At 42.3% G+C, this 14257-nt stretch overlaps 1 protein-coding gene across 8 annotated transcripts in view; it reads right to left on the bottom strand.

Annotated features, from left to right (window-relative positions):
• The window catches only part of ndufaf2 (NADH:ubiquinone oxidoreductase complex assembly factor 2), a 236121-nt gene that overhangs the window by 32419 nt on the left and 189445 nt on the right, over window positions 1-14257 (bottom strand). For 6 of the 8 annotated variants that reach the window (XM_068033950.1, XM_068033920.1, XM_068033960.1 and 3 more), the window contains one exon: window positions 11334-11374. The exons of the other annotated variants lie outside the window; for them this stretch is intronic. In XM_068033950.1, coding sequence (XP_067890051.1) covers window positions 11334-11374 — 41 coding nt within the window. The remainder of the gene's footprint in view (window positions 1-11333; window positions 11375-14257) is intronic. 8 annotated transcript variants of the gene reach the window in all.

The following is a 14257-nucleotide window of genomic DNA, read 5'->3' as shown; positions in this document are numbered from 1 at the left end:
AACTTATTCATTGAACATTTAGCATTACTGTACTGATCTTCTGATTAACAAGGCACTAATTAAAATTTGTAACGGCTTGTTACTTTGGCATGCATTTGTAAGCCATAACAATTTAGTCTTCCTTCGTAAAGATGTCACAGCAATCAACAAATTAATCTGAATCACTGTTGTAATTGAGGGACAATGCCATGCTCTCTTTTGTCTGTTTTGCAAATCCAGCTTTTTACTAAAAGCTATTTTGTTATTTGAATATCTGTCAAATTAATGATGTAATCTATTTGCAAATGCATAAATCACGTGGTATCTTTCGATTGAGGTCAGTTGCTTGTTTTCTGTCAGGATCCATATGATGTAGCCAGAAAAGCGTAGCCCAGTAGTGTACATTAAAATTGTAGTATTACATTAGTTTCCATCAAACTGGGTAGACTTTCTGGATCAGACAGCCTCATAGGAAAATGCAATATACTATAAATATGCTGAACCATTTCCAGAGAGCACACAGAGAAAATATGAATGGACAGAGTGAAGAATTTTGATCAAAATCAAAGAACATACTGTGCATGTTTAACATTTTTATATACCGCTCATGGACCTCCCATAGTATGGTTTACTGAAAACTTTAAGGCATAGTTTTTGATGACATCAATTGATACAGCTGAAAGTGAGGAGCTTGTGAGCCTGAAAAGTACAGAGAGTTTCAGTAGTGATTTGTGCAGTGACTTTTTTGCATCCTGCCTACAAAATGTGCTTCTCAATTACATGGAATTTACAGCAGAGAACAGGCCATTTGGCCCATCTGGTCAATGCCAGTGTTTATGCTCCACATGAGTCTCCTCCTATCCCTCTTCATCCAACCCTCTCAGTATATCCTTCAATTCCTTTCCCCCCATATATTTATTTATTTTCTATGCATCTATGTCTAACTTCCCATAAATGCATCTATGGTCTGCTCTCATTCAGACTTCCACTAATGCCATCCTGAAACTAGACAGTAAGAGCTGGGCATGACAGCTCCAATGATTTTCTGCCCCGTTGTAACGACCTAGCCAAAGTTGCAGAAACCACCATTTGGTGAATCTCAGCATGCATCCGGATCCTATCCTTTCAAACAGAAGGCAGTTCTTACTCAATTTCTTCTGAAAAGTCACATTTTGAAGGAAGTGAATTTCACCCCTCTCATCTGATTTCATATGAACCAAATGCTTGTCCAATGTTTCAAACATCTTGCTTCTCCAGCCATTGTTCTGCAAGAAGGTCCATGCAGTTTGAAAATAAATTATTTTCACTTCTTTCCCTTCCCCCAGCTTACTACCTGAAGGCTGTGGGCCCACAATGATTACCACAGGCATTGACAGCTTTGCATTACCCAGCTCAAGTTGCCGTGCTTCAGATAGGGTAGATTTTCACCTCCCCACCATCGGCTTCTCAGGGCACAACTTATATGTCATCATGGAGGAGAAGCAGCACAAAATGGAGTAAAGGAGAGTCGGGCAACATTTAAAGAGATATTAGCCTCCCCTATTGAACACAGAGGCAATAACTTAATGAGGACTGCTCCCTCCATGTGGCTATGAAGGCAATGACAGCAGTAACTTTCATGACCAACAGCACATTTCAGGCAATCATGGAAATCTCTTAATATTAAGAGCCAAATGTTCCTCTCAATGACCAATCTTAGAGGCATGTGCATTGTTGTAGCACTTCTTTGCTGCTGTTCAAGCCACTCTTAGTGGGTTCATGCAGTCAAGCTAGCTTATAATCAAATGACTGAGCCAAGCACTGTTCCCTACTTAGCCGTTGCTTTGCCAGCCTGCTCTGCAATTTTCAATCAGAACTGGCATTTTAAAGGCTACACTCTTACTTACAAAGATTCCAACATATTACTCTCATGGGTTTTACACTAACCACTACTCCAAAAGATATGCACATTAGCTGATTCAGAAATGCTTGTGTAAATACTTTTCCAAACCATTAGAGGAACAACTTTTTCCACTGACATAAAAATGGTGAAGCTACATCAGATAGGGACATAACAAGATCCAGCAGAAAGGCGTGGTCATTCATAAGGAAGTTGGAGCAGCACAGAAGCCACCAATCGTATGTTAGTGTGACGTGTCCCTGAACAGTACTGCCACACATCTGAATAACATGGCAAAAGTCAACAAGAAAGACCTCTTTGAAAGATCAGTAAGGTGCAAGTGACACTGGTCCAACCTTGGTGTGAGGAAGACATCTTCCATTCGTACGCCACTGAGGTAGTAGATAGGGCACTGATTTTCATGGAAGCACGAAAAAATGTGGTCTTTACAATATTTCACCAGAAATACTTCTACAGTTTGGAAAGAGGAGCATAAAATGGCTGTCAAACTTTAAGTCATGTATTATCTATGAGAGCAAGATGTACAAGATATTCCAGAGAGCGAGGGTATCAGCTATACCAAAACCAGGGAAGAACGACTCTCTTCCAGCTGGCTACCATCCTGTATCACTCCTGAGCTGTGCTTACAAATTTATAGAGCGACTAATTCTGCAAAGAATTAAACTCACCGTACTGCAGGCTCTGAAGGCTGACCTGGTAGGCTTCGGACCAAATAAGAACACTTGTTAGCACGTTTTTGCTCTTAGCACCTATACTGGTTAGAGAGCAGTATATGATACTGCCTGACACACTGGCTTACTGGCAAAGATGTCAAAAGACATTACCTCAGTGGGTTGTTATGACTACAGAGATGATGTTTTGAGACTGACAATTCCAGGTGATACTAGGCAATAAGCTGAACACATGAAGTATCAAGAACGGCCTCCCCTAGGGATGTTACTCCAACTCTTAACATATTTACGTCTCCGACAGGCTCCAGGTCATTCATGTATGCAGATAACATTTGTCTGACTTCAAAAAGCTAGAGGACAACTTGAACTGGCAGCCATCAGTGAATTTTGCAACAGAGGAGACTTAATTAAGCCCAGTATGTCAAAGATAGTGTCGTCATGCTTCCATTTTCATCATGCCAATGATTCGTGACAACTCAATGGGCTGCATTTTACATTGCCACAGTCGAAATCAACGGCGGATGTAAACTATAGCTGTCCGCCCGTGTGGACCACATGTCGCAGAGCTGCCACAATATTAAACACAGCGGCTCATTTAAATGGCCGGAGTGGACTGCGCCCCCCCCCCCCACTCCACCCCGGATGACGTGAAGAGATCTGAAAGCGCAGGAGTGCTGGCCACTGGCACCAATATCGCACCGGGACGGACGGCGGGAACAGGTGAGTAATCAATTAATTTATTTTTATAAATTAACATATGCAAGTTTTGCTCCAGTTGCCGTGTGGCGGGGGGCGCCACCATGAGGCCTCGCCGCCGCCGGCAATTTCAGTCGGGCCTTCCCGGCGTGGAGGCCCATAGCGGGCCTCTGCTGGAGCACCACCCCCCACCCCATCATGACTCCCGATGTCAGGGGGGCCTGTAAAATTCAGCCCAATATCTTCTTGGATGGAGAAGTACTGGCACATTACCCAAATTCAGTATATTTAAGAGCAACTCTAGCTTGTGTACTTACCTACAATGATCACTTTACTAAAGTAGCTCAGAAGAATTGCAGCAGAAATGGCCTCCTAAATCTAAAAGGGAGGGAGCCAGAAAGCAGGAATCTACAGGCCAGTTAGCTTAATATCTGTCTTAGGGAAAATATTAGAAACTATTATTAATGAGGTTATAGCAGGGCACTTAGAAAAATTCAAGGTAATCAGACAGAGTTAACATGGTTTTGTGAAAGGAAAATCATGTTGAACCAATTTGTTGGAGTTCTTTGAAGAAATAACATGTGCTGTGGATAAAGGGGATGTACTGTATTTGGATTTCCAGAAGGCATTTGATAAGGTGCCACATCAAAGGTTATTGCAGAAAATAAAAGCTCATGGTGTAGAGGTGAACATATTGGCATGGAGAGAAGATTGGCTAACTAACAGGAAACAGAGATTAGGCATAAATGGGTCATTTTCTGGTTGACAAGATGCAACGAGTGTTGTGCTGCAGGGATCAGTGCTGGGGCCTCAACTTTTTACAATCATGACTTGGATGAAGGGACCGAAGGCATGGTTGCTAAATTTGCTGATGGCACAAAGATAGGTAGGAAAGTAACTTGTGAAGAGGACATAATGAGGCTACAAAGGGATATAGATAGGTTAAGTGAGTGAGGGGCAAAGACCTAGCAAATGGAGTATAATGTGGGAAAATGTGAAATTGTCCATTTTGGCAGGAAGAATAAAAAAGCATATTATCTGAATGGTGAGAAATTGCAGAGCTCTGAGATGCAGAAGGATTTGGGTGTCCTGGTGCATGAATCGCAAAAGGGTATTATGCAGGTTCAGCAAGTAATTAGGAAAGCTAATTGAATGTTATCGTTTATTCCAAGGGGAATTGAATACAAAAGTAGGGAGGTTATGCTTCAGCTATACAGGGCATTGGTGACACCACTTCTGGAACACTGTGTATAGTATTGGACTCCTTATTTAAAGAAGGATGTAAATGCATTGGAAGCGGTTCAGAGAATGTTTACTAGACTAATAGCTGAAATGGGCAGGTTGTCTTGTGAGGAAAGGTTAGACAGGCTTTTTTTAAATTCATTCATGGGATGTGGGCGACACTGGCTATGCCAGCATTTATCGCCCGAGGCTAGGCTCGTATCGCTTGATTGGCAACTTGATTGAAACATATAAGATCCTGAGGGGTCTTGACAGGATAGACGTGAAAAGGATGTTTCCCCTTGTGGGAGAATCTAAAACTAGGGGGTCACTGTTTAAAAATAAGGGGTCGCCCATTTAAGACAGAGATGAGAAGAAATGTTTTCTCTGAGGGTCGTGAGTCTTTGGAACTCTCTTCCTCAAAAAGCAGTGGAAGCAGAGTCTTTAAATATTTTTAAGGCAGAGGTAGATAGATTCTTGAAACGCAAGGGAGTGAAAGGTTATTGGGGGTAGGGGGAATGTGGAGACGAGGTTATAATCAGATCAGCCATGATCTTACTGAATGACGGAGCAGGCTCGAGGGGCTGAGTGGCCTACTCCTGCTCCTAATTTGTTTGTTCATATGCAGGCTCAACTTGTGGAGCTAATGCTCAAACACTGCACCAATTGGCACAAGTTCCCTGCTGAGCTAGAAAATATAGTGTTCCTGTGTGGTTAATTTCTTCCCACCCAAAACTAGTTCATGTACAATTATATCAATGAGAATAATAATAGGGATTATGTGACCAACAAACAAAATATACAACCTCTCAACCTCTTAACATCAGTCATCATACTGCAGCAAAGAATCCTGTTGAGAAAATCCAGGAAGTACCACTTTTTAAATATCCATGGGAGGCATCTCGTCCTGACTCATCAGCTAAAGACCAATCTAGACTAAGTTACCAACTGTCCCCAAAGTGGATGTTGCCTCATTATGGTGAGTAGAATAGTGATGAGCTGCACCTCTAAGAAATTCCTTCTGCATCACTTGGACTGATGAGACCACTTGGCTTCGAACTGCCACATCATGTCTAGTGCAAGCTCAGCTGTTTTAGACGTGGGGGATGATAAGGTATGCAGCAATAACCACAACTGAGGACTTGGTAGCATCCTTCTCAGTAGCTGAGGCCACTACATACCCACTGAATGGTTGTTCATTTCATGCTGGTCGACCAGGAGGACTTTCCAGATGCTACAATGCTGATGAAGGATATACTCGTCTTGGAGGCAGTATATAAGGCTCACTAGATTGGTTCCTGCGATGAGAAGGTTATCCTATGATGAGAAGCTGAGTAAATTGGGCCTATACTCTCTAGAGTTTAGAAGAATGAGAAGCGATCTCATTGAAACATACAGGATTCTGAAGGGACTTGACAGGGTAGACACTGAGAGGTTGTTTCCCCTGGCTGGGGAAACTAGAATACAGGAGCACAGCCTCAAGATAAAGGGTCTATCATTGAGGACTGAGAAGAGGAGAAATTTCTTCATTCAAAGGGCTGTGCATCTTTGAAATTCTCTAGTCCAAGGGGTTGTGGAGGCTCCATCTTTGAATATGTTCAAGATATATTTTTGCTGTCTCAGGGAATCAAGGATACAGGGAGTGGGCAGAAAAGTGGAGTTGAGGCAGAAGATTAGCCATGATTGTATTGAATGGCGGAGCAGGCTTGAGGAGCCAGATAATCTACTCCTGTTCCTATTTTTTATGTTCTTTTGATCGTGAGCAAGGTAAGGAATATTATTACCCAGCAATAAATAATGAAACGTCACCAAGAATTTCTACCTAATTATTATTGTAAGACAAGGCTTTAAGCTTGTAGCTGAGGTACTGAATTGCATCCCATTACCTAACTGGTTAGGTAACTCAAAGTGGCTGTCATTTCGTCTCAAGTATTTTCAAAAATATTTTAACATTTTATAAAGAACTGTTTAAGGAGAAGTGACTGTTTAAAAATGATGCTCAAAAATCTTCAGCATTTTCTGAAATAAATACTAAGGAAATCACCCAGTCCAGACGTAAATAGCTATCATAAAGCAGAATTTAAAAGATGCATGCAATCTTGGAATTACAGCGCAATACTGAATGAGACCTGTCTTCAATTACACTGTAGAAAAAGGGAAACATAAAATTACCTTTTTCAAGATAGTTTGGACATACCATTCACTACTACAGTAATAAGTTTAATGAAAAAGTTACTAAATGACATAATAAACTTGAATGTGGTCAACTAACTAGCAAATCTGAAATCTAATTCTTATTAGCAAAACTGTGCTTCTTTTCTAAATTGGTTAATTTGATAAAAGCAAAGCATTTCAATTTTCTTGTGAACAATTTGAAAACCAATCAAATCCCATTAAATGTCCCATCCAGATTTAATTTCCTCTGGAAGGGAGGCATGATCCAACAAAATCAAAATTCAAGATGGCCACCAGCAGCACTTCCATTTTATTAAGTGCATCTTTAAATTCTACATAATGTACATATACAATAGAAAACAATGACACAAACTGATATAACTAACCTATACGTTTTAGAGAAAAAAAATATTTATTAGTGGAGATGCCTGTTGAAGTGTAAATGTGATACAGTAGAGATTTTATAAAATCTTACAAATTACATTCCATGAACTTCTTTGTATCCTTTCAAGTGTGAAAGCTGTCCAAAATGACTCCCCCAACCTACCCACCAGGAAAGGCAGAGAACGACAAAAAGTAGAAAAATAAATCCAGACAAACAAAATAAACAAGGCTGAAGAAAATAAGTCAACAAAACAGCAGTCTGGAATTCAGAAAAGCATGATGAGGGCAAATATTAAAACAAGACAATTCAATCAAATACAACAGATTAGCAAATTTGAAATCAAATAGAATCCATTAAAAGGACAGAATAAGGCCTTTTTTCTAAGCATTCCTCTTACTAATGGTAACATAGAAATATACAGAAATCCAACAGTCTAAATTGTAAATTGATAAAAAGGAATGGAAATTCTTAGGTAAATTGCCTTCAACGTAAAGGATGTCCTCCATCTGCATAATTTCAAAAAATAAGCTTGCAGAAGCTAGTGTTGTTCTGTTACTTATTTTCTGTACTGTGGATACCCATCATTTTGGATCTTCCCTCATACTCTAGGCTTGCTCCAGATGATGCAAGTCCATGTATGACCACTCCATTTTGTCTGTAACATGTGTTACCATAACTCCTGCCAAACAGATGTCATGAACTCCAGCCTATTGGCCTCGCTAAAGCTGTACAAATATCCACAAATACTTGAAAGTGTTCTATTCACAGTTGAAGGATTCTGGCGTAAATCTTTGGGTTGATTTATATATTTAATCTGTGGGTTGGTATTGGTGTCAATGCAGTCTGCCTCATACTTATTTTATTTAGTGCCAGAATCTAATTTGCATTTGATTTTTAATGTGTTTTCATATCAGTGCATCATTCAGATTAATTCTGAGAATAAGGTGACTTTGCACGATGCAATACAAATGCTGAGTCTATTTTCCCATATAAAAGTCTAAGGAAAATGTAAAAAAAAATCCTTTTGCGCAGATTGAAGCTGTTTTATCACAGATTGAAGCTGTTTTATCACAGATTGCAGTTCTTTATATCAGTTTATAAATGGTGCTAATATTCCAGTCCTTCACAAAGGTGGATGCCTGGTAGTTTAGCAATCTGCAGAGTGCAGAAATATAAAAAAAACCCTCTAACTATCATCTCGGTAACACATGCTGTATCACTGCAGACCAACTATACCAAGCAGTGCATCGTGAGGTTGTTACAAACATAATATGGCTGGTCCAATGCACCGTTATGATGCCTTAAGCAACTTGGATCCGCACACTGATCATTCTGGAGATTTATATAACAAAGATAGAATAGTGTGTACTGTAGCAACTCACCAAGATTTGTTTAGCAGCACCTCACAAACCAGTGACCTTCACCACCTAGAAGGACACGGTAAACATGTGCATGGGAACAACCATCACCTCCAACTCTTCCTCCAAGTCACATATCATCCTGACATGGTCACATATTGCTGTTCCTTCATTGCTTGGTCTAAATCCTGGAACTCTCTACCTAACAAAATTGTGTGAGTACCTTCACCACACAGATTGCAATGGTTCAGGAAGGTCCACCACCACCTTCTCAAGGGTAACTAGGGATGGGCAATAAATGTGCACACCCAGAGAATGAATAATTTAAAAAAAGACTTAATTATTGATTTTATAAGCTAACCATAGCAGAGACAATATTAAAATGCATTGGCAGCTATTGTACAGGCATTTTTGTATAGCTTTGTGAAGTAAAGCCCCATTCCCAGCAAGCTAAATATGTAAATGCTTTATTTTAGTAACTATACCTTGAACAAAATTAATTTTGTGACTTCAGTTACTATTTCTGTAACCCATATTTTTTACATTTGTGCCCATGTCTTTGAAGCTTTGTTCAATTCACAACCTTCAAATTCTGATTCTGACCCAGTTGCCTGAGCACAATTATAATTCCTCCAACCTTTTGAGCCTCTACTGATCTGTTACATCTTGGCTCTCTGCTGCAGAATAATAATGATATAATGCTCTACTTTTTCCACTGAAATATGTGTGCATTAGGGAGTGATTGCCTTATCTACCATTTTAAGGGAATCCATGGACTTTTCCCAAAGTACACATAGGGCACTTTACTCAAAATACATATTCATAATATATATTAGTATTAAAGATATAGATGAGGGAATTATATGTAATATATCCAAGTTTGCAGACGACACAAAGCTGGGTGGGAGTGTGAGCTGTGAGGAGGATACAGAGAAGCTCCAGTGTGATTTGGACAGGTTGAGTGAGTGGGCAAATACATGGCAGATGCAGTATAATGTGGATAAATATGAGGTTATCCACTTTGGTGGCAAAAACAGGAAGGCAGATTATCTGAACGGTGATAGATTGAGAAAGGGGGAGGTGCAGCGAGATCTGGGTATCCTTGTGCACCAGTCGCTGAAAGTACGCATGCAGGCGCAGCACGCAGTTAAGAAGGCAAATGGTAAGTTGGCCTTCATAGCAAGAGGATTTGAGTATAAGAGCAGGGATGTCTTGCTGCAATTATACAAGGCCTTGGTGAGACCACACCTTGAGTATTGTGTACAGTTTTGGTCTCCTTATCTGAGGAAGGATGTTCTTGTTATGGAGGGAGTGCAATGAAGGTTCACCAGACTGATTCCTGGGATGGCAGGACTGTCGTATGAAGAGAGACTGGGTTGATTAGGCTTGTATTCACTAGAGTTTAGAAGAATGAGAGGGGATCTCATAGAAACCTATAAAATTCTAACAGGACTGGACAGACTAGATGCAGGAAGGATGTTCCCAATGGTGGGGGAGTCCAGGACCAGGGGTCACAGTCTAAGGATAAGGGGTAAGCCATTTAGGACTGAGATGAGGAGGGATTTCTTCACCCAGAGAGTGGTGAACCTGTGGAATTCTCTACCACAGAAAGCAGTTGAGGCCAAATCATTAAATAGATTCAAGAAAGAGTTATAGTTCTTAGGGCTAAAGGGATGAAGGGATACGGGGAGAAAGCGGGAACAGGGTACTGAGTTTGGATGATCAGCCATGATTGTATTGAATGGCGGTGCAGGCTCAAAGTGCCGAATGGCCTACTCCTGCTCCTATTTTTCTATGTTTCTATGTTTACACTACTGACAGTAGAGTTTATTCCCAATTCCAGGGATAGGGGATTTTAGTTACAAGGTTACATTGGAAAAGCTGGGGTTGTTCTCTCTGGAGCAAAGGAGATTGAGGGGAGAATTGATAGAGGTGTACAAGATTGATAGGCTTAGACAAATTAGACAAGGACAAACTGTTCCCATTAACTGATGGTACAAGGACCAGGGGACACAGATTGAAGGTTTTGGACAAGAGATGTGGGAGAATGTGAGGAAGAACGTTTTTATGCAGTGAGTGGTAATGACCTAAAGGCCTGCTCGGGTCTGCAAAAAAAATCCCGACCCGAGCCCGACAGAAACACGTCTGACCCGAGACCAACCTGGCCCGAGTCCTTCCATTTTTCTCGCGCCCGACCCAACCCGACAATCAGTTAACTTACCTTCCGTTTTTTACTTTGTTGCTGATCTGCACAAGCTTAAAATAACTGTAACAAAACCACCTTTCTAGTCCAAAAATTACATTTACATTGGAGCCCCTTACCTGTGATAGAGCGTGTCTGACCCGAGCACAAATGCCGGACCCGCAAGTGCAACCGGACATGTCGTTGGGTCATGTCGGCTTTGGGTTGGGTAGCTGGCCTTTATAATGACCTGCAACTCGCTGCGAACGAGGGTGGTGAAAGCAGAGACAATCAATGATTTCAAAAGGAAATTGGATGGGCACTTGAAGGAAATAAACTTGCCGGGCTACAGGGATCAAGTGAGGGAAGTGGGACTGACTGGATTGCTCCACAGAGAGTCAGCATGGACTCGATGGGCCGAATGGCCTCCTTCTATGTAAGAAATGACTATGACTCTATGACAATAAAATCCTTATAAATATTAGCATAGAATCCATTTATGCTTTTGGAACATGGATTATAGTTTTTACTGTGAAGGCTGGATTTTCTTTTTAGAAATTGAGTAGGAGGTTCTGAGCAACAGAGGCAGTGTCTTATATGCACCAAACTCACTGTTTTTTAAACAAGTAGTACAATTTTTCAGTTTGATGTGATGTTCATGTTACTGATTTTAAGTTGATATTGTATTTGTGTTTCTTGTTAGACATTTAATATAGTTCTGTAATAATTTTAAATGAAAAGGTAATAAAAACACCTTGAAACTTACCTCTATGGTGGGTGGGTCCTTTCTGCGCCCTTGCATCCAAGCTGTTAAGAACACAAGAAAATCTAAATTTACTAAAAATCAAACATCTACATTTTACGATGTGCTTAGAAAAGAATAAATTATAAATCAAGCACGTGATAAAAATGTACAAAATTCTGATGCAGGCATGCATTCAAAACATTAACTTTTCTCTTTCACATTTCTGACATTTTGGCCCTTGCCAGGTTTGGGATCAGAGGTGGGTGGGAGCTAAAAATAGCCCCGCTGACACGCATGCTGGTTCCCTGCAACCATCCCACCTCCGGGCCATGTTTCGCAGTGGCAGATCGGGGGCTGGCAGGGCTATCTGCCCACGTGCAGTGGGTAGCCAAACAGGCTCATTGAGAGTCTATCCCAGGCCCCAAACACTCCTTTCAGGTGAAGCAGCGATTTACTTGTACTTCTTTCAATGTAGTATACTGTATTCGCTGCTCACAGTGTGGTCTCCTCTACATTGGGGAGACCAAGCGCAGACTGGGTGACCGCTTTGCGGAACATCTCCGCTCAGTCCGCAAGCAGGACCCTGAGCTTCCGGTTGCTTGCCATTTCAACACTCCCCCCTGCTCTCATGCTCACATCTCTGTCCTGGGATTGCTGCAGTGTTCCAGTGAACATCAACGCAAGCTTGAGGAACAGCATCTCATCTACCGATTAGGCACACTACAGCCTGCCGGTCTGAACATTGAGTTCAATAATTTCAGAGCATGACAGCCCCCCACTTTACTTTCATTTTTAGTTATTTTTTCTTCCTTTTTTTTTGGCATTCCTTTTTACAATCTTTTTTTGTATTTATTTCAGTTCATCTTAGTTTGTTCAGTTTGCTCACCCACTGTTTTTTTCAGGTTGTTTTTCTTCAGGTTTGCACTTGATGTTCAATATTCAGTATATTCACACCTAATCTGTACTAATGCTTTGTCTTTCAACACACCATTAACATATTGTTTGCCTTTGCTCCGTGACCTTTTGGTCAGCTATGTGGCCTGGTCCAATCTGCACCTTCTCCTTTGTTATCTCTTGCCCAACCCCCACCTCACTTGTTTATAATCTGTGACTTTTCTAATATTTGTCAGTTCCGAAGAAGGGTCACTGACCCAAAACGTTAACTCTGCTTCTCTTTCCACAGATGCTGCCAGACCTGCTGAGTGAATCCAGCATTTCTTGTTTTTGTTTCAGATTTCCAGCATCCGCAGTATTTTGCTTTTATTTTAGTGTTTAATTCACTGCCACTTCTCTTCCAGGAATGCCTACCTTGAAGAAGTTCTGCTCTTCTCTCCGACGGGATTTTCGTTTGTCTCTTTTACCTTGTTCACCTTCATTGCTTTCTATTTCCCTCCTGGTGTTTGATAAGGTATCTACCAAAACCCGTTTTCACAGCCACATCTCCTTCCTCAGTGACTGTCTCCGGCTCCGACTGATTCCACGTGGATTCCAACTGCAGTTTCACCCATCATGCTTTGAAACCACCCAGGATCACAGGTATCTCCGAGAAATACAACGTTCCTCGGACTGCTACTCTCGCCGCATCCTGAGATCCACACTCAGTGCTATGCGCCGCCATATGCACACACTGGACCTCTCTCTCCAGCAGCACCGTCTCACCTTATCTCAAATTTGTTCTCCTCCGCAGTTTCATCTCATCTTACGTCTCATCCGACGCATTAACAAAAAACTTTTTTTCTTCCTTTCAGGTGTTAAGGAACGCAAGCTCCAGCAGCTGATGGGGACTAATGCCCCTCCAGATCCTCCTTCCGCTTCACTTCCCTCTGACCCCACCCCTTCTGATCTGACCCCTTGCCGTGTATTCACTATACCCTCTGACCTCCCCCTCTCTGATGCTGAGCGTTCTGTACTCAGCAAAGGACTCAGTTTTATCCCCTTACGCCCCCACCTCAATGAATTTCGCGCTCGGCATGACGTTGAGCTCTTCTTCCGTTGCCTCCGCCTCCGGGCTCACTTCTTCGACCAGGAGTCCTCCCCCCGACCAGCAGACCCATTCACCCGCCTCCAGCATTCTCCCTCTACCTGGACCCCTCACCCTGGCCTCTTACCCGCTCTTGATCTCTTCATTGAAAACTGTCGGCGAGACATTGGTCGTCTCAATTTCTCTGCCCCCCTCACTCACTCTAACCTGTCCCCCTCTGAACTTGAGGCACTCCGTTCTCTCAGGTCTAACCCCGACATGGTCATCAAACCTGCAGACAAGGGTGGTGCTGTTGTTGTATGGCGTACCGACCTCTACCTTGCAGAAGCTCAACGCCAACTCACAGACACCTCTTCCTACCTCCCTCTGGACCATGACCCCACCACCGAACATCAAGCCACCGTCCAAAGGACTGTCACTGACCTCATCTCCTCTGGAGATCTTCCCTCTACAGCTTCCAACCTCATAGTCCCGCAACCCCGGACAGCCCGCTTCTACCTCCTTCCCAAAATCCACAAACGGGACTGTCCTGGCAGACCCATTGTGTCAGCCTGCTCCTGCCCAACTGAACTTATTTCTTCCTATCTAGACTCTATCTTTTCTCCGCTGGTCCAGTCTCTTCCCACCTACATCCGTGACTCTTCTGACGCCCTACGTCATTTTGACAATTTCCAGTTTCCTGGTCCCAACCGCCTCCTCTTCACTATGGACGTCCAATCGCTCTACACCTCCATCCCCCACCAGGATGGTTTGAGGGCTCTCCGCTTCTTCCTGGAACAGAGGCCCAACCAGTCCCCATCCACCAACACCCTCCTCCGCCTGGCTGAACTTGTTCTCACATTGAACAACTTCTCCTTCAACTCCATGCATTTCCTTCAAATAAAAGGTGTCGCTATGGGTACCCGCATGGGTCCTAGTTATGCCTGTCTTTTTGTGGGATATGTCGAGCATTCTTTGTTCCAGT

This window comes from Heterodontus francisci, chromosome 1, assembly GCF_036365525.1.
Source record: "Heterodontus francisci isolate sHetFra1 chromosome 1, sHetFra1.hap1, whole genome shotgun sequence".
Classification (NCBI taxonomy): Eukaryota; Metazoa; Chordata; class Chondrichthyes; order Heterodontiformes; family Heterodontidae; genus Heterodontus; species Heterodontus francisci.
This window is presented reverse-complemented; position numbering and strand designations above follow the sequence as displayed.